The sequence below is a fragment of the Eleginops maclovinus genome, chromosome 8 (assembly GCF_036324505.1).
Source record: "Eleginops maclovinus isolate JMC-PN-2008 ecotype Puerto Natales chromosome 8, JC_Emac_rtc_rv5, whole genome shotgun sequence".
Classification (NCBI taxonomy): Eukaryota; Metazoa; Chordata; class Actinopteri; order Perciformes; family Eleginopidae; genus Eleginops; species Eleginops maclovinus.
Genome location: NC_086356.1, coordinates 21,155,322 through 21,176,223, shown reverse-complemented (window position 1 = coordinate 21,176,223; position 20,902 = coordinate 21,155,322). Strand labels below are relative to the sequence as shown.

Below are 20,902 nucleotides of genomic sequence, written 5' to 3'. Positions count from 1 at the left end.
CTGGACTTAAGTGCAGTGAAGCGACAGGGACACTGAGGCAGAGAGGTGTCAGGGTGTTAAATGCTGCTGTTTGTCACCGGCAGACGTGTGTGTCACCGGCAGATGTGTGTCTCACATCTACACACCACACTCCCTCCATATAAATCACAAAGTGTTGTCAGGGGAGAAGAGAAGATTGATGTTCAGCCTTGTTACTGCCCTCCTTACACTGTAAACACACGCTTGTCATATTGTGTGTGTGTGTGTGTGTGTGTGTCTGTGTGTGTGTGTGTGTGTGTGTGTGTGTGTGTGTGTGTGTGTGTGTGTGTGTGTGTGTGTGTGTGTGTGTGTGTGTGTGTGTGGGTGTGTATTTTCAGATTTCTTTTGAATTCCAGTTTTAATTGAAATCCCTTCTGTACTTCAAACCTCAGAGAAGCCTCACCCCAGCCAGTTTTTAGTTTAAAATGTGTGAGAATTATGTATCGCCTGGCTTCCATTCCTTAGGGTAGGGAGTTCTTTGGACTCAGTTTCCTGTGGAGGTTTGGAAATCTGTTCCATCAGTTTTCAATCTCTGTTATAAAGCAGCCCTGTGATGATCTGTTCCTGACTTCTCTCAATTTCCTCCTCCAGAATTTCTAAAGTAACGCTCTGTGTCAGAGGCTGGTATTCAACCAGGGGAAAGTTTGGCTCTTCAGGAGGAATCAGTAAAGTGATTCAGCCTTGTTGGACGTGTTGGAGCAACAAGGAATTACCTTTGGTGCTCAAAGCGTTCTTGTTTGTTCTGACTGTATGTTAGTCAGCAGGCCAGAGGGCTCCTTCTCTGTGTGTTCTGTCTCTGAACCCTGTGGCCTACACGTTCTCTTTAAGTGAAAGCTGAATATACATGGCATCTTTATATTTTACCCAGAGTTCCAGAGGTTTGTGCTGCAAAACACTACAGCCTGCAAGTCCTTCCTTTGGGAACCATTTCATTCCAAATACTGATGAAGTGTTGCAGGCAGGTCGATATACCCTGAGAGAAAGTGTGTGTGTGTGTGTGTGTGTGTGTGTGTGTGTGTGTGTGTGTGTGTGTGTGTGTGTGTGTGTGTGTGTGCGTGCGTGCGTGCGTGTGTGTGCGTGTGTGCGTGTGTTTGTGTGCGCACACAATCCTAACCAAGTCATTTATTTCCCAACAAAGAACCAATTTCGGTCCGATCACTCTAATCCATTTGCAAAATGCCTCTCAGCCTCTCCTCCTTTATCTCCACCGCTTTCTGTTTCTCTCTTTGTTCCGTCCTAAAGTTCCTGTTTATTTCTCATTTCTCAGGTCGGGGGGGAGACCACGCCTACTGGCCGTCTGACGCCAACCTTATTGACAGGAGCAGCATCAACGGTAACACACACACACACACACACACACACACACACACACACACACACACACACACACACACACACACACTTCTGCTTGGCCGACAGTAACCTTCAGAAGTCCAATAATATTTGGGTTTATTCTGGGACTCTCACTGTAGCTCTAGGTCCTGAGTGTGTGTGGAGGATATTGTGCTGCATCATTAGATTATCACAGCGACTCAGTGTTGTTTTCTTTGATCGCTGTGCTCAGCCATGCCTAAACTTAGTGTAATGACTGTGCGTTGATTTACTCCCGTTAGCATCGCTTCCTGTATCTTGCCTTATCGCTGCAGGCGGGAATAATTAATTAGATTCACCATCCCAACATCAATCAGGGTTCTTACTTACTGCAGAAAATAGTCTTTATGGAGGAACAGGATTAAAAGAGTGTGGAATACAAATCTCCTGTGTTTATTTTTAAATATACGGCCAAAAGCAACAACAACAACAACAACAACAACATTATTTGGAAACGTTTTTTAATAGGACAATAAAAGAGGGAAATATAAGTTTGTAGTTTTTACAACTAAGAATACCAAAATGAAATGTTTAGTTTGGATGATGACAATGAATACTTACTATTACAGCATTACACTTTTCATATTTATATAGAAAAATGTACTATTTCAAATTGCTCTTTTAAATGTAATGTATGGTCACATACTGTATAGAGATATTTATCCTCAAGACAAACACTACTTTCCAAAATAATGCCAGCATACAGAATGAGCTATAGTGAGGTAAGGTGACCTATAACTGTGACTTCAAAGAGCCAACTAGATCAAGTGCTCAAAAAATTAAGCCAAAAGCGAATACTTTAATACGAATACGTATTTTAAATACATGTAGATTTTTCATTACTTTTTATTACATATGTTTAATGTAAATACTCACATTCAATGCTTTGTTTTTCCATTACGTTAACTTAGTGTGAAATAATTAAGTAACTGTTAGATCAGCAACCAACTAGCTAGCCAGCATCTGAAGCGAACACCCAACTTCGCGACCTGTAAGAATATACACATCATAATGCAGCATAAACACGTTAAAATAACTTTTCATCTTCACTAACGTATTGTTAAACAGCGCAATATTAAACAATTACACTTACCTAAAGTCCGTCTGTGTACGTCTTTTTCTTCTTCTTTTTGTTTTATGGCGGGTGGCACGTAACTCCGAGTCTACGTCCAGGGTGAACAGTCTATATCAGTGACGTCATGATGTCACCTTTGCACATGCACGTTACCTTACTTTAGGGTCTGGATTCCCTTTATGGGATCTATTAGAATAAACTGTAGTAATTGTCTTACATTAGTTTATATTCAACATATTCACGTTGTGTTAAGTTGCTTGAACAAATAAACTTTAGATTTGGCAGATTACAGTTATAATTTATCAGAAAATATTGCTTCATATTTATGGGGGTTAAGAATCTGTTCAGTGTGCTGGTAATGCTAATAGTTATTGTAATGCAGGCCACTAAAGGAAGCCTAATAAGCATTCTTTAACAGTGATGTTTAGTGTCTCTATGAGTCCCGGGTCAGCCTGTGGAACTCACTGAGCGCTCATGGATCCTCCACTTCTCCCACACACACACTTGAAGAAGAATCTTTATTGTCACATACATTCACACAGTGAAATTGGTCCTCTGCATTTAACCCATCCTAGTACTAGGAGCAGTGGGCAGCTACCGTAGCTGCCCACCGAGGACAGTGTTGAGTGACTGTTAGGCTCACGTGGAGCGGTGAGATTGAACCCACAATACAAACACTGAGACAGGGATTGAGTTTAGAACAGGCCGTTTAATTACTGGAGGTGTTCAGCGGGCAGAGCGAGGCGACGAGGAAGATGGCTGCCGGGTCGGCCGAGGGTCTGACAGAGAGACAGGTAATTAGTCTGGCGGAAATAAACAGAACAGTTCTCTTACTAGAAGCTAAGTTAGCCGGGACGTTTGACCACGAGTAGAAATCTGACGAACTGGCGAAGACTGGAGATGATGACCGGGCTTTTAAGCAGGTGAAGGTGAGTAGTGGCAATCAGGATGCATGAGCAACAGCTGCAGAGGTGCCATTACAAATGCGGGTCAGCCACGCCCAGCTGGGGAGACACACACCCACACTGGCAGACAGACAAAATCAGGGAAGTGGCAATGTGGATCCTCACAGTGACTCATGTTCTACAGCCTGCTGCTCCACTCTCCACTCTGCAGCCCAGAAAAAAAGATTTAGATCACCTTTCAGTAACCTGCAGAAAGTATCAAACTCAAAACCCGATGTCCAGTAAACACAGGATGCCATAGCTGCACGTATGCATAGCATTATGGCTTGTGCTTTTTATTTGGGAATCCATAGAAACAGTTTTGACATGAGCAGCACAAGTCATGCCAATTCTTTTTTTGTGAGGCGCACTTGGTTCTCTGCAAAAATAGACCCGGCAACAACCTGTAGAAAGTCCTGTTAACATGTTTCATTACAGATCTAATGTATTCATCAGTTTTAAGTGATTTTTAGTTTAATGAAAAAATTAAACAACTACATTTTCATTCTGATCATGGTCATAATTAAATACAATAAGTTTCTGCCTTAAACACTGATATGAGAAACATGGCAATATATCTACAGTCAGCTATGGTCGCTTAAACACATTATTTTCACACCACCTGAATTTCAGTCACTTAAGAACTACCTGGTTGAATTACAATAAGAGGGAATGAGGGATGTCCTGTAAGTAAGGCCAGGTTCAGAACATGCACATGTACCATGTCGCCCAAAGGTAATCATTACGTTAATTCAAATGTAATGCTGATGGTGATACTCATGCTAATGCTGCTATAATGCTAACAGTCCTCACACTAATGCTGATAGAATCCTCTGCTCCATAGTGACACTAAGAGCCTGCTGCTGCTGCTCCTACCACCAACTGCTCACAATACAGATCCTCATCATAACCATAACTACCCCCCCCCCCCCCCCCCCCCCCAGACAGGTCACAGTTCAGGGTCAGTAGCTGGCTCAGACACTGATTCACTGTCTTATTGACAAGCAGTGTGTGTGTGTGTGTGTGTGTGTGTGTGTGTGTGTGTGTGTGTGTGTGTGTGTGTGTGTGTGTGTGTGTGTGTGTGTGTGTGTGTGTGTGTGATCATAAATCCTCTCTGACCTCCGCCCCCCACTCAGGGTTTATGGAGGGTCAGTGGGGGCAGAACCTTGTGTGTCACCTGTACCGTACTTCATCTGTAAGGCAGTGTCACCCTGTGTAACGCAGAGCTTCCTCTCACTTGAAAAACGACCTCAAGAGAACAGTTCTCATTTGTGTAGAGCACTCTGTTTACTGTCCGTACTCTGGCGTCTGTGCATGCTGGAATTCAGAATGAACAAACCACACTGACTCTCTAGGGGGCCTTTCGCCTCTTCACATAACCTCCACATAATTGGAGGGAGGGGGTTTGCCATCTGCAACCTCACTGCTATATGTCCCTTATCCTATACACACACAAACACTCTATTATAGGTCATTTCCAAGGAAGGACATTAAACTTTTGACCCAAGATTCCACAAGATATAAAATGATGAATAACAGAAGACACTAACATATTCACACTGACTTACACTGCATTACACAGTTTGCACACACACACATGTAGATTGACAACCTACTGACCATGATGCCCTATTGCACAAACCCAACTCAACATGTTTACTATACATTACATTTGTTTGTTGAGATACTGGGGCGAGTATCAGTAACAGTTTAGCCTGCTTTTAGGGACCCTAAATCTCCTAACAGAAGGTAGGTTTCAAGGTTTCAAGGTTTCAAGGTTTCAAGGTTTTATTTGTCATATGCACAGCAGATACAGCGTATATGTTGGCAATGAAAATCTTATGTCGCGTGCTCCTCCAACAACTCAACATACATGGTGCAAATAACATAAATAAAATAGTGCAAAAGAGAGAAGAATATTTACAATAACAACAATAAAGATTTGAGGATGTGAAATATATACATATGTGGAATACATTGAAAGTATTTAAATACTTGTGGAATGAGGAGGTATGGGCAGATGCATATATTATGTATAGCAGATGTATATGGCAGATATGTATAATATATAGATATGTGTACTATAAACAGATATGTATGGCAGATGTGTATAATATATATATATATATGTATGTGTGTAAAAAGATGTGAGTAGACATTCACAGAGGTCAGGAGTTCAGCAGTCTTATAGCCTGTGGTATAAAACTGTCGGTACCGTCTGCCAGACGGCAGCAGACAGAACAGATTGTTGCTGGGGTGATGGGGGTCCTTTAATATCCTCCCGGCCTTCTTCGTACACCGCTGGGTGTAGAGGTCCTCCATGGATGGCAGCTCCGTCCTGGTGATGTGCTGAGCAGTTTTCACCACCCTCTGTAGAGTCTTACGGTTGAGGGCGGTGCAACTGCCATACCAGGCGGTGATGCAGCCAGTCAGGATACTCTCGATGGTGCACCTGTAGAAGTAGCAGAGTATCCTGGAGTCCATGTTGAACTTCCGCAGCCTGCGGAGGAAGAAGAGCCGCTGTCGAGCCGTCTTGGATATGACCCTGGTGTGATGTGTCCATGTCAGGTCCTCACTGATGTTTACCCCGAGGAACCTGAAGCTGCTGACTCTCTCCACAGGAGTCCCGTCGATGGTGATGGGTGTGTGTGCCTCTCTCTGCCTCTTCCTGTAGTCCACAATCAGCCCCCTTGTTTTGCTGACGTTGAGATGGAGGTTGTTGTCCTGGCACCAAGATGTCAGGGCTCTGACCTCCTCTCTGTGATCAGGCCGATTACGGTCGTGTCGTCAGCAAACTTGATGATGGTGTTGGAGCTGTGTGTGGCCACGCAGTCGTGCGTGAACAGGGAGTAGAGGAGAGGGCTGTGCACACAACCCTGAGGGGCTCCGGTGTTGAGGGTCAAGGTGGAGGATGTGATGTTCCCCATCACATCCTCGGCTGGAGCTCTGGGTGGAGGATGTTCGGGGATCAGATATCATTTTTTGTACCTGTCAAATTGACCACCCATTAATGTTTTGAAATGGACGGATGTTTTTAACCCGCCATGATTTTTATTGTGGTCTGTACCAGCTATCTTTGATCTCAGCTGCACACTGAGGTGACAACACCAGAGCTCTTCAAGTTGCTCAGAGCAGTAGAAAGACTACGGTCTTCAGCCAGGCCGTCAGCTCTGAGAGGCTAGTGGTGCATCTAGCCAAGTGCTAACGTCAGCATGCTAATAGCCTCACCAAAACAATGTGATCGTGAGAATGTTACGCAGGTGTAAGCTAACCATATTCACCCTGTTTGTCACAGTAATTCATCCAATATCAAGTCAAACTCACATCAAAAGTTGTAATGTTTTAATGACGCTTGAGAGTGGGATCATCCTCTGGAAGCCACATATTGCATTAAATATAGAGACAACATATCCATATTTATTTTCTCAGTCTGGACCAAAGTTGTAGACCAATGATCCATGAACTACATTGTTCGGTTTACAAAAAAACATTCATAGCTTTATAAAAAGTACCCAGAGACTTAAATTGCTGGCTGCAAAAAGAAAGTTAAGTATACGTTATATATGACATACACTTAAAACAAGCCCAGTCTTTTAGTTCTCTTATCATCAAATGAAATCAGAACATCACTTCACTGACAACCAATGACCAGCCTTTTGATATAGCAGGAGAAGCATGGCTGTAATATCAAAATGCCTGCCTTCAGTTAGGGTTGCTGTTGTATTAACATGCTGACTGCATGTTTACTTGGCTTTCCAACAGTGATATGGTACCACAATAGTAGCGGAAGTGCTAGAAAAAAAGCAACATCAGTCAGGATGGAGTACAGTTCTACTTCCTGTTCCTTTTTCATCGGTGCTAACCTGCTGTATGCAGCTCTGACTCTGGAAGAGAACATTTGTTGTTCCTTTGAACATTTACAGGGTTTAATAGATTGAAGTACTTATAAAAGGCCTTTCAATGAAGGCTCCTGGGAGGATAATACGAATAGAACACGACATGATCCAAATATGATCATTGTTCCGTCTGGAAAGCAGCTGTGTGCATTAAATCCCCTTTAATGTGTGTTTCCTTCCTTTCTCTACAGGGGTTTTGATTTCTTCCCTATCAGTCAGAAACACATTATTTGTTGTCTTTTAAGTCTACAAAAATTAAATGTACGAAATAACATTTGAGAGAACTCGTTGTAGCTGCTCAGCCTCCCTACTGTGTTTCTGGGCTTTGTGAGGATTTATCCACTTCCTGTTGCCCTTGTGTTGATTTGTTGGTGTTGTTGTGACTTAACGGACCGAGGTGCTGAGCCTCTGATTTATTCCTCACAGTGTGTGTGAGCCGCTGGGGGGGCCAGGCCGTGCTAAAGGGCATCTCATCAGAGGTTGTTAGGCTCTTGTTATCATCAGTTACACATATCCTGCGGCTCAGCTTCACTTCCTGTCTGTCAGCTGCTGCTCCCATCACACAGCGGTCATTTACAACGAGACATTTTATCTTTTAGAGTCCATATAACGCTCATTTATTATATGACATAACTCTTACTTTAATGATCTCTCATTGGTCGTGATTATATCTGCCACGATGCTATGTGCTTTAGTTATTGTGACCTTGGAGGATGGATTTGAATAATTGTTTATTGTTTTCTTATTTTAGTTTTTTTGTCGTGATTCCAATTCAACAATTATGCAAATTAGTTTTCTGAAGACTGCTCATAAACATGCCCATAGCTAAACTCTGACTCAAATAATAGTGTCAGATTCTTGTCAATATTTTGTTCACTCATCTTAAATTATGGTGCGCTAAGATAAATGCATCCTTTCAGATGTGGTTTTGGTTATAACCCCCCCATTATGTTGACTCACATGACTGTTAGCTAGGTAGTAAACACAGCCAGATCATAGCAGTGAAGACAGAGGTGTAAAGTAACTAAGTACATTTGCTCAAGTACTTTACCTCGGTACAATTTTGAGCTACCCATTCTTTACTTGAGTATTTGAATTTGTTTATACTCTGTACTTCTACTCCACTACAGAGGTAAATGGTGTACTTTTACTCCACTACATGTATTTAATACCTTTAGTTAGTTTACAGATCTGGATTAATGATGGTAAATATAATCAACCCTTAAATCAGACTTTAGTTCACCTGGAGTAAATCCAGCAGCTACCCTGCAGTATACAAAGCCATTCAAACTAGCTGCACCTTTACCAGCTCTGAGAACACTTTAATGATCAATAAAACATATCAGAGATATTATTCTGAAATGGACCAATCAAACAATGACTACTTTTACTGTCGCTACTTTAAGTACATTTAGATGAGAGTACTTTCTACTTTACTGGAGGAACATTTAGAATACTTTTACTGTGACAGAGTATTCCTACTCTCTGGTACTTCTACTTTACTCAAGTACAAGATCTGAGTACTTCTACTTTACTCAAGTACAAGATCTGAGTACTTCTACTTTACTCAAGTACAAGATCTGAGTACTTCTACTTTACTCAAGTACAAGATCTGAGTACTTCTACTTTACTCAAGTACAAGATCTGAGTACTTCTACTTTACTCAAATACAAGATCTGAGTACTTCTACTTTCACTCAAATACAAGGTTTCAAGGTTTCAAGGTTTCAAGGTTTTATTTGTCATATGCACAGCAGATACAGCGTATATGTTGGCAATGAAAATCTTATGTCCCATGCTCCTCCAACAGCTCAACATACATGGTGCAAAAGATAAATAAAATAGTAAAAAAGAGAGAAGAATATTTACAATATCAACAATACAGATTTGAGGATGTGAAATATATACATATGTGGAATACATTGAGAGTATTTAAACACTTTACACTGTTGAATGAGGAGGTATGGACAGATGCATATATTATGTATAGCAGATGTATATGGCAGATATGTATAATATATAGATATGTGTACTATAAACAGATATGTATGGCAGATGTGTATAATATATATATATATATGTATATGTGTACTATAAACAGATATGTATGGCAGATGTGTATAATATATATATATATATATATATATATATGTATGTGTGTACTATAAACAGATGTGAGTAGACATTCACACAGCTCAGGAGAGATCTGAGTACTTCTACTTTACTCAAGAACAAGATCTGAGTACTTCTACAATACTTAAATACAAGATCTGAGTATTGTCCCCCCTCTGATAACTGATCCGGCTGAGGGCGGTGTACAGTATCTGGAGGCTGCGTGTTGTTCTCGTTTTGTTACTCCATAAACTGCCAGTTAGATTAAATCATATTCCCACTCCCCAGAGGCAGAACTCATCTTTTGAATGACCTGAGTTCTCTCCCCACCTTAAAGAGCGTAGCAAAGGGTCAGATTTCTGTTGGAAATGACATGAAACTTGTTTTTGAAAAAAACTAACTGAAAGTAGAGAAAGAGAAATGGTGCGGGGGTCCCTGCTGCAGCTGCAGTGTGATGGATTGTGCTTTTCATTGAGAAAGACCACTGAGCATAGAGAAAGGGAGAGAGGTGAGGGAGGTAAAGTGCCTCATGTATTTTTCGTCACCGTTTTTTCCACCATCTTCTGCCTCTCTCCTTTCTTTAGAATGCCTTCATGCCCTCTCTCTTTCTCTCACCCCTCTCTATCACAGCCCAATCTCTTCCTCTCCCTTCACGCCCTCTCCTCTCCTTTCCTCTCCTCTCCTCTCCTCTCCTCTCCTCTCCTCTCCTCTCCTCTCCTCTCCTCTCCTCTCCTCTCCTTTCCAGACTTCATGCACCCCCTTTGTTTCCCATTTTCTCTCCCACTGATCCAAGGTCGGGTTAATGAATGACAGAGCATGTCATCAATCCCCTCTCTCCCTTCACACCTGTCACACACACAGACACAGACAGACAGACACACACACACACACACACACACACACACACACACACACACACACACACACACACAGATACACACACACACACACACACACACACACACACACACACACACACACACACACAGATACACACACACACACACACACACACACACACACACACACAGATACACACACACACACATTGTGTATTGACTGGTAGCAGCAGCATTGTGTTTTCAGGCTTTCTTTCATTTTTCTTGTCGTTAAATCACTGATGTTTGAAAAGAGAAATGTGTAATTGGCATAAATAGCTTACACTGAATGAACACAGTGAATAAACAGCCTCATGATTTGAGAGAGAAATGCCTTTATTTATTTTCAAACAGCAGTTGAGCTTTATAAATATAAACCCACTTACATTTTGAGTCATCCAGTCATCATAACATGGCCTATATCATCTTTCATAATGCCGTAACTTCTGCACACGTGCAAATATAAACTATGAAAACATTTAAATCGCAAAGAAATAGGAATTTAAGGTATTTGACCAAATGCATGCTAATCATTTATAAGTGTTTAGTTTTTGCGGGTAAAATATTGTATAATATGTCAACTCTTATGAAGTTGTGTATATGAAAAATGGTTTACAAAAGTTAAGGTGTGTAATATTTGATTTTACTTTCTTGTCTTTTGTTCCTAACAGAGTCTCCCATCGGTCAGATGCGCCCACCTCACGGCAGCGCCACGCCTCAGAAGAACAGCAACCTGCTGGTGATCATCGTGGTGTCAGTGGGGGCCATCACCGTGGTGGTGGTGGTCATTGTGGCCCTCATCTGCACCCGGCGCTCCTCCGCCCAGCAGAGGAAGTAAGACGCTTCCTTCCTCTGAGTCTGCTCTGGTCGTGTATTCATTGTAACCATGCTCCAACAAACTGAAACCGGTCTGAACCTGCGGAAAAATCAAATCTCAAGTAGCTTTAACTTACACCTGAGACGGACCTTACCTAAATTACTAGTTACATCAGGTTCACTTCTTTCATTTAATCCCATTCATCTGCAGTGGCGGCTCTAGAGCGATTTTAATGGGGGGGCCAGGCTGGGGCAAGTTATTTTATGAATGGAACAATAAACGCAGGTTAAAAAATACAAAGACAGTATAAAATAATGGCATGAAATAAACATATAATAATTGGTGTTACTTTATTATGGTATTGTTTCTGCACAGGTACTTATTTTAATCACTAAGTTACAGTTCTTTCTTTCAGTTGTTATTGTTTTGATTACAGTTTCATTACAGGAACAATATCCTCTCAATACCTACGTTTGAATCTTAGTAAAAGTAAAAGGAACAGTCTCTGGTCCAAGATGTTGTTGTTAATCCTGCCTGCTTCAGCCTTTCAGTGGTGGTGAACCGCTCTAAGGGGTCCGACTAGAAAGCTGAGTATATTAGTTCCCCCTATCGCCTCAGCACTATAGCCATTTAACCTAATATTATAAACCTTTCTTTTGGAGGGGGGGACACAGGGGGGTCCCAGGTCAGCGCCAGAGGCACTGGCCCATGTTGGCGTCCTCGCCTAGAACCGCCCCTGTTTATCAGGTTTCAGTCAGTGTTGTTGTCTAATCCACATCAGGTATAAGCATCATTCCATATGAGATGGTTTGGATGATGTTCTTCTAATATTCTATTTCAAACTAAATAAAAATAATGTCATTTTCCATCCTGGTTGTTTTGCAACACCTTTCACAGGAAGTTCACTTTGATAAAAAGCTAACTTTGGATTAGCAGCCTCTATTAAGAGGAAATGTAAACACATGTGATGGCTTCAGTATCAAACATTTAGCTTTACATTGAAATCTTCACGATTATCCTTCAGTATGTCTGTTGTATTCAAGATTCTGCTTCATCACATTTCAGATGGCAGTATTTGTATAATCAGGTTTATGAAGGTTGAGATGATATTTCATTATGTGGTTCATATTGTTTCAGACAGTACTATTGTATAATACAGTTCATCCTGTTTGTAGAGGTATTATTCTGTAATCCGTTTCATAATCTCATTAGTCAAATGTCAGGTTTGTTTAATTTTATAATCCAGTTCCTGACGTGTCAGACAGTACTGTTGCATAATCCAGTTCATGTTCTTCAGGCAGTATTATTTTATAATCCAATTCAAGACATTTCATAATCCTATTTGTCAAATGTCAGCGCTGTTTAATCTTTTAATCCAGTTCATGGCGTTTCAGAAGGTGTTTTATTGCAATCTGGTTTGTCTGGTTTAGATGCTATGATTCAGGCTAGTGATATCTTATAATGTACTTTAACAAATCTAATTATTATTATTGTAGCACAACAGATCAGACCCCATCCCTCCTGCTCCATAATCCGTCTGCGTCCATGTTTTCTGTGCAGTCAACATGAGCCAGGCTGCGCTCTAATGTTTCTGTCATAGTGCATTCAAGCTCGGCTGGGATTTGGCAGTTTGCTTTGAAACATGACTCTATAAGCACCCCATGATAAACTGTGCCAATTTACATTGGTCTTTCTCCTGTTCTTCCTTACATGTTTACCTCACTTCCTCACATGTCTACCTCACTTCCTCACATGTCTACCTCACTTCCTCACCTATCTTGTCCCCGGTGCAGGAAGAGAGCGAGCCACAGTGCCAGTAAGAGGAAAGGTAGCCAGAAGGACCTGCGGCCTCCTGACCTCTGGATCCACCATGAGGAGATGGAGATGAAGAACATGGAGAAAGCTCCCAGCATCGCTCCGTCTGGACGTGATTCGCCCATCCAGTCCTGCCAGGACCTCCCCCAGGTGGCACACAGCCAATCAGAGAGCCAGATGGGCAGTAAGAGCAGCCATTCAGGTACAAGACGGTTGCTGATTCATGTATTCATTTATTCACTTATATTTAATAGCAATACTTGTTATACTGTTCAATGTGATTCATTATAACACTGCTGTAAAATGAAGCCTGATTCCTCGAGTGTTTAAGTGACAGCATATCATGATTTCTCCAAGTAGAAAATGAGTCAGTGGAACTCATTTTAAATTATCTTTTGACAGCTTAAGTGACGGAAAGGAAGTATTTTAATCTGTCTGAATATGTGAATGTGGTGATGTTCCAGGAGACGAGGCCTCCAGCAGTATCTCCACCCTTGACCGCTCCCTGGCCGGCAGGAGGGGAACACGAGGCAAAATGATGATTCCTATGGACTCACAGCCAAGCAACACACGTAAGAAACACTAAGTGTACTCTGTGTGTGTGTGTGTGCGTACGTGAGTGTGTGCGTGTGCCTGTGTGTGTGTGTGTGTGTGTGTGTGTGTGTGTCTGTAACTAAATGCTAACAATGGCAATAATGATGTCAGCAATTATATTTGGCCAGGTTCAAGTTTACTGTGTAAGTCATCGGTCATAGTTTTCATTATCTTGCAGGTATTTAGTTATAAACAAAGATATTGGACAAATTATAATTATTCTTGATGATGTTGCTAAAGGATCATTAATGTTAATAGTATTTAACTTGAGGGGTGCAGTAATGTCTTGCCCAAATGTTACCTGAGTAAACATTTAGGGCATCACCAAAGTCTCCTTTCAGTCCATGCCAGAGTTCATAACCGGTTACCTATCTCGGGGTGATGCTTAGCGGATCCAACACTAAGAGCAGCATCTTGCTACATGTAGTGAAGTGATGTTGTCCTGAGCAGAGGGTCACACTTGCCCCAACACACACATTCCCAGTGTGTTATGTAATTATGGATGTATAAAGAGAACTGAATTCAGCGAGCTCTCGTTTATTCTAGCATTAAACGTTTCTCAGAGGCGCATTGGGCCAAACGGTGGTTAAATGCCAGAGAACCAAAATACCCATGGTGCAAAGAGCATCACGTGACACATCTGCAGCTGTGGGGTGTTTCAGGGTGACGGTTAATTTCTCCCGTCCTCTCCGTCCTTCTCTGGATGACTGAGATGTAAAAAGTATTTTATTCAAAAGTGAAATTGAAAGAGGAGACTCTCCCACACAGATAATTAGTCTGTTCCTTCAGACAGACTCAGAGGACACAGCAGGAGCAGATCTGGGGGGGGGGGGGGGGTATAGAGAAGAAGAAGAGGAACTGTCCGCTGGAGTTAGCTTTGAGCCCTTGTAAAGTGTCAGCTACAGTGTGTGAATTGTTCAGAAATGTGTGTGTGTATGAGTCCAGACTGTGAATGAAACTGTGAAGCTTCTGTCCTCCAGCAGGGACGTGTGTTCCGTCCCGTGTGAGGAGGTCCACTCTCTGTTCATGTGTCTTTACTTCCAGTCCAAATGCTCTGATCTGTACTTTAGACTCAAACACTGTCTGCAGTATTAATCCATTCAATGACATGTGTACAGTCACCTGCGAGAACCAGTTGGATGCGGAATTATATTTTAGAGATAAACAGTAAACTCAGGGAAGTTTAGCAGCCCAGATGAAAAAGACTCCTTCAAACAGATGATTATCTTACAGACGGTCCCTGTCTCTGACTCTGTCTCTGTCTCTGTCTCTGACTCTGTCTCTATCTCTGTCTCTGACTCTGTCTCTGTCTCTGACTCTGACTCTGTCTCTGACTCTGTCTCTGTCTCTGTCTCTGACTCTGACTCTGTCTCTGACTCTGACTCTGTCTCTGTCTCTGTCTCTGACTCTGACCCTGACTCTGACTCTGACTCTGTCTCTGTCTCTGACTCTGTCTCTGACTCTGTCTCTGTCTCTGTCTCTGACTCTGTTTCTGTCTCTCGCTCTCTCTCTGACTCTGTCTCTGACTGTTTCTGTCTCTCGCTCTATCTCTGCTTCCCGTCCCTCAGCAGACCTCAGTGTGATCTCTCTGCTGATCTGTCTCTCTCTTTGTCTCCTGTCTCTCGATCTACCTCCCTACCTAACACCTCTTTTAATCAAGCGTGCCTCCCTTCTGCTCTCACTTCTCTCTGCTGCCCCTCTTCATTCTTCGTTTTTTACCGTCTATCTTTTTCTGAGTCTTAGTTTCATGTGATTCTGAACCTGCTGCCTCTCATTCGTCCCACTTTGTTCCAGACTCATTATTCTTTTGTCTTCTGTTTGCTCAAATCTGTTCACCGTCTCTAATCCACTGTCTCTTCCCTTATCCATTACTTACTCTTTGTTGTTCTGTCTTGGTTTATATTGTATTCAATTTATGTTTGGGTCTCCCAAATTGAAAACACACACACACACACACACACACACCTCCATTAACCTGTAGCTCTCTGCACCAGGATCATCAATATTATGGGTCGGTGTGAGTATTGATCGGACCTGCTCATCTCTGCTCGTCTCGCTGCTGTAATCAAACCCTGTTGCTCTTGAAATGATCACACCACAAGTTCAGTAAACACACACGCGCGCGCACACGCGCACACACACATACACACACACACACACACACACACACACACACACACACACACACACACACACACACACACCTAAAGCTGCTGATCAAAACCCTCCAAACTGTCAATAATTTGAACCCATTCCCTCATTGATCAGTGATTAGTACAATCAGACTCTGTTGTTCAAAACAACGGTGCTGCGTGCTGCTCCTCACTTCATGCCTCAGCTTTACATAGAACTCCACCCTCAGTGATGACATGCCAGGCCTCAGTTGTCCCCCCAACCACCATCTCCCCATGCTGCACATAATTGCCTTGAGTAAAACCAAGCATTAACAATTAAGCCAGATACCAAAATATATATTTTATACATTATAAGTATAGACGTATGTGTACCTAAGTCCTCTATAAAGATTCAGTTAGCATACACTAACATGTTTAAACCATGGGCCTCTGCTGTACATACTCAATGTCTTCAGGCACAGCAAGACACACTTAATCAAGGGAATCATGGCACACACACACACACACACACACACACACACACACATTGACTCCCTGCAGCTTCCTCTCAAGGTCACAATATAACCCGTGTTGCTCTCTCTGGGATGTCGTGAGTTGCTGACTGCTTTATGAGAGTACTGAACTCTCTGTTGGCTTGTTAAAGGATCATGTGTCAGGTCTTATTTATACTCAAACAACTGACCATTTGTGTGTGTGTGTGTGTGTGTGTGTGTGTGTGTGTGTGTGTGTGTGTGTGTGTGTGTGTGTGTGTGTGTGTGTGTGTGTGTGTGTGTGTGTGTGTGTGTGTGTGTGTGTGTGTGTTGCAGCGGTGGTCAGTGCCATCCCGGTGCCCTCTCTGGACTCCTCTCAGTACCCGGGCATCCTGCCCTCCCCGTCCTGTGGATTCACACACAATAAGTTCAGCTTGAGACCCATGCCCTTCCCCAGCCTCACTGTGGACCGAGGATACACACCAGGTAGGTGTTTGCGCTAAAATCATTATAATATAAAACACAGTATTTCAACACATTATTTTGGCTGTCTGGCAGGATGTGTATTCCCTACATGTTGATCAGCTGATGCGTTTACCCAAAGAGACTTAAAGACAGTTCAATACCACAGACATGCCTACAGGAGCAATTTGTGGTTGAGTATCTTTCGCGTGGACACTTTTGAGGGTGGGATTGAACTACTAACCCCCTGATTTGGAGATCAGTGCATCAAACCCCTTAACTACAGCTGCCCCATTTTTCCAGTAGTAAGTTCCTGCAATAGCGCAGGGTTCAGTTTCAGGACCCCAGTCGTAGGACGGGCATTACTAGGAACCTAGCTTTTTGCAACATCGGATGCCCGCAAAAGAACAACCAGCGAGTATTGAGTCTACTACACAGCTGTTTAGACATTGTAATGCTTATTATTAACGATCTAAAACTGCATGAAAATATTTTTTGTGGTTAGGGTTAAGGTTAGCTATAGCTAATGAATAATAGTTTGTAGAGCCTTAAATACGGTTAGAAGCTATCAGAAGTTAACAGATGATTGTTTGTATTGCCTTAAGACTATCAACTGTCATAGTTAACGTTAGCTACTCACACTTCATTTCAAGTTTTTAATGTTAAACAAATAACACTTTGAAACAACTTCACATTACTCACACTCTGAATGTCATCCATCTTCATGTCTCCAATTTGGTAGGTGGCAGATTCACGAAAAGCTAGATTCCTAGGCAGTGTTGGGAAGATACTTTCAAAACATATTCCGTTACAGAATACAGAATACATGCCCAAAAATGTAATCTAATCGTATTAAACGTATTCCGTTACATTAACCAATCTGAGTAACGTATTGTAAATACTTGGATTACTTCCACATTGAATTGCATTTTATAAGTGTAGGAATGCGGCCATCAAATCCTGCTTACTAAGCAAGCCTATTCTGGTGTGTTCTTCTGTTCTAACTGGCTGAATGTGTTAGGCCCAAGTCTCCCTGAAAGTGCAATATATTATAATTTGCTGTAGAGGAACAAAGACTATAAGGGTATGTTATCACAAAATGTGTTTATGTAATATATGTAAGCACATTGCTCTGCGTTGTCACAACACAAATCAGCATCCAAATTAAAAGGCAGATTATACTTTTATCTGAATACAATTGAGCTCTCGCGGGCCACATAAAATGACGTGGCAGGCCTTGAGTTTGTCACCTGTGGATTAGACTATCCTGAACCCATTTAGCTAGCCAAGGGGTATGAGTATGTTATAATAACAGGAGCATAAAATAAGATAAGATATGTACCTTTATTAATCCCCGTGGGGAAATTCAGTAGGTTAAGCAGCAACAGAATAAGAGTGAAAAACAGGACAGTGTGGCTCACACAGGATAATACAACAAAATTAAATGATGTGCAGGTAAGTATCTGTTAAAACAAAAAAACTGAATTAAGGACTTCAATGAATATATATACATTTTGTATCCGGATTGTGAAATATATTTACATTGATTGATACGGGTAAAAGTCTTTGTGCAAGAGTGCAGGTTTTATGTGCAGTCCGGGTCACATGGTTAACCCCTTGTTGTGCAGCCTGATGGCTACAGGCACAAAGTAGATTCCCAGGCGCTTAGTGCTGTGCCGAGGTGGGATGGGACTCCTCATCTTCATTAGCTCTGCATGGAGGGGGTGGGAGGGGTTATCCAGGATACTGTCCAGTTTCCTCCTCATCCTCCCCTCAGCCACCTCCTCCAGACTGTCCAGTTTAACTCCAACTACAGAGCTGCCTTCCTCACGAGCTTGTTCTGCCTGTCAGCATCCCTTTTGTTGGTGTTTCCCCCCAGCACACCACGGCAAAGAAGAGCACACTGGCCCCCACAGACTGGTAGGACGTCTGCAGCAGCCTCATGCACACGTTGAATGACCTGAGCCTCCTCAGGAAGAACAAATTGCTCTGTCCCTTCCTGAAGAGAGCATCAGTGTTGCCACTCCAGTCCAGTTTATTGTTCAAGTGCACTCCCAGGAACGTGTAGGTGTTCACCACCTCCACCTCCTCCCCCCTGATGGTGATGGGGGTTAGAGACCTCTTCGTGCTCCGCCTGAAGTCCACCACCACCTCCTTAGTCTTGCTGATGTTGAGCTGGAGGTGGTTGTTGTTTCACCAGCCTACAAAGTTCCCCACCAGGGCTCTGTACTCCTCCTCGTTGTCATCTGTGATGCAGCTGAAGATGGAGGAGTCATCGGAGAACTTCTGTAGGTGGCATGAGCCGGAGTTGAAGCGGAAGTCAGAGGTGTAGAGTGTGAACAGGAATGGTGACAGCAAAGTTCCTTGGGGGGTTCCAGTGTCCACTGCCCTGCAGTCTGACATACTGAGGTCTGCTGGTGAGGTAGTCAGTGATTCAGGCCACCAAGCTGTGATCCACCTTCATCAGGGACAGCTTCTCAGCGAGCAGGTGTGGCTGGATCGTGTTGAAGGCGCTTGAGAAGTCGAAGAACAGGATTCTTAGTGAGCTGTGCGGTTTCTCCAGGTGTTGGCTCTGTGGAGCATGTAGATGAGGGCATCCTCTACACCGATGTTGGCCTGGTAGGCAAACTGTAGAGGGTCCAGGGAGTCAGACACAAGGGGTTTGAGATGCTGCAGGATCAGTCTCTTAAAAATCTTCATGACATGAGAAGTCAGAGCTACAGGCCTGTAGTCTCCTGGAGTGCTCGGGGGTGTTTTCTTGGGCACCGGGACAATGCAGGAAGTCTTCCGGATCTCAGCCACCTTCATCAACTTCAAACAGAGACTGAAGAGGTGCTGAAAAGCTCCTGCTAACTGTCCGGCGCACACCTTGAGCACCCGGGGGTTGGTGTTGTCTGGCCCCCTGGCCTTTCTCACATTGATCTTCGAGAGCTGCTTCCTGACCTGTTTGGTGGTGATTATCGGAGGTGTGAAGCTGCTGGAAGAGTCTCCCAAGAGTGGGATTGAATGGGTAAAGGCTGCTGTCCCCTGTGGAGTGGTGTTGTGTGTGGTTGGAGAAGAAGTAGAAGAGGTGGAATGGTGGGAAATGGTGCCAGAGGACCCCTGCTGTCCTGTTGAGCTGGAGATGGGAAGATCAAACCTGTTGAAGAACAGGTTTAGCTCATTCGCACCTTCAGGGGTCCCCTCCATAGCCATGTTTGACTGTTTGTAGCCTGTGATCTTCCTCACCCCTCTCCACACCTCTCTAGAGCTATTGGCCTCCAGACGCCCCTCCAGCCTGGCTTTGTAATTCTCCTTGGCTGCCTTTAGCTCTTTCTTCAGCTCCTTCTGTACAGCTTTAGCCCCCTCAGTGTCTCTTACCATGAAAGCACTCTGAAACATGTCCCAGTCTGTTGTCCTGTAGCAATCCCTCACAGTACAGTTCTGGTGGTGGTAGGCTGTCTCCTGACAAGGGGCTTGTATTTGGGAACAAGCTCAGGTTGTGGGTCTGAACTGCCAGGGGAGGGGGGGAGGGGGGGGGTGGTGGAGCTGTATGCCTCCTTAACATTGGCATACAGCAGGTCCAGTGTCTTATTGTTCCTAGTGCCACCGGTCACATACTGGGTGAAGTTTGAAAGGCTTTTGGAGAGTCTTACATGGTTAAAATCTCCATTAACCATGATGAATGCACTGGGGTGCCATGTCTGTAATCCTGCGATGGAGGAGTGGAGGACATCATTCGCCTGCGACGCTCCAGCACTTGGTGGAATGTAAACAACAACAGCGATGACATGTGAGAACTCCCGAGGTCAAAAATACGGGCTCAAACTCACCGCCAACAGCTCAATGTCCGGAGTACAAATACTGTCCTTTACAGATACGTGTCCAGGGTTACACCATTGTTTGTTAATAAAGACGGCAAGTCCTCCGCCTCTCTTCTTGCCGCTCTGCTTGTCTCTGTCGGCTCAAACCACAGTGAAGCCGACTCCTGGTACTCCTGCTGTGTTTTTACAAGTGCTGCGAGTTTGTCTGTCTTGTTTCCCAGTGACCTATGACGTTCCCCATGATTACGAAGGGCAAATAAGGTTTAAATCTCCTCCTATTATTTGGCCTTTTTTGCCTCACGCGCACTGCAGCGCGTGTCCTCCGTCTGTGTCTGCATCTAACAGCTGGTAAATGCTTTGGTGGCGCTGCAACTCGGCCCTGGAGGGAGAGGAGTCCCTCTTTTGAGTAAGAGATAGTCCTGCCGTCGATATCCATAGAAAAGTGGTTACAAAAAAAAAACTAATAATAATTTATACAACTTGGAAATCAATGTCCCAACACTTACAATTAAA

At 43.2% G+C, this 20,902-nt stretch overlaps 1 protein-coding gene across 1 annotated transcript in view; it reads left to right on the top strand.

Moving 5' to 3' along the window:
- dcc (DCC netrin 1 receptor) overlaps positions 1–20,902 on the top strand; it is a 171,482-nt gene that overhangs the window by 121,867 nt on the left and 28,713 nt on the right. The window contains exons 22-26 of the mRNA XM_063890086.1: positions 1,286–1,351; positions 10,965–11,127; positions 12,904–13,127; positions 13,390–13,497; positions 16,461–16,610. Coding sequence (XP_063746156.1) covers positions 1,286–1,351; positions 10,965–11,127; positions 12,904–13,127; positions 13,390–13,497; positions 16,461–16,610 — 711 coding nt within the window. The remainder of the gene's footprint in view (positions 1–1,285; positions 1,352–10,964; positions 11,128–12,903; positions 13,128–13,389; positions 13,498–16,460; positions 16,611–20,902) is intronic.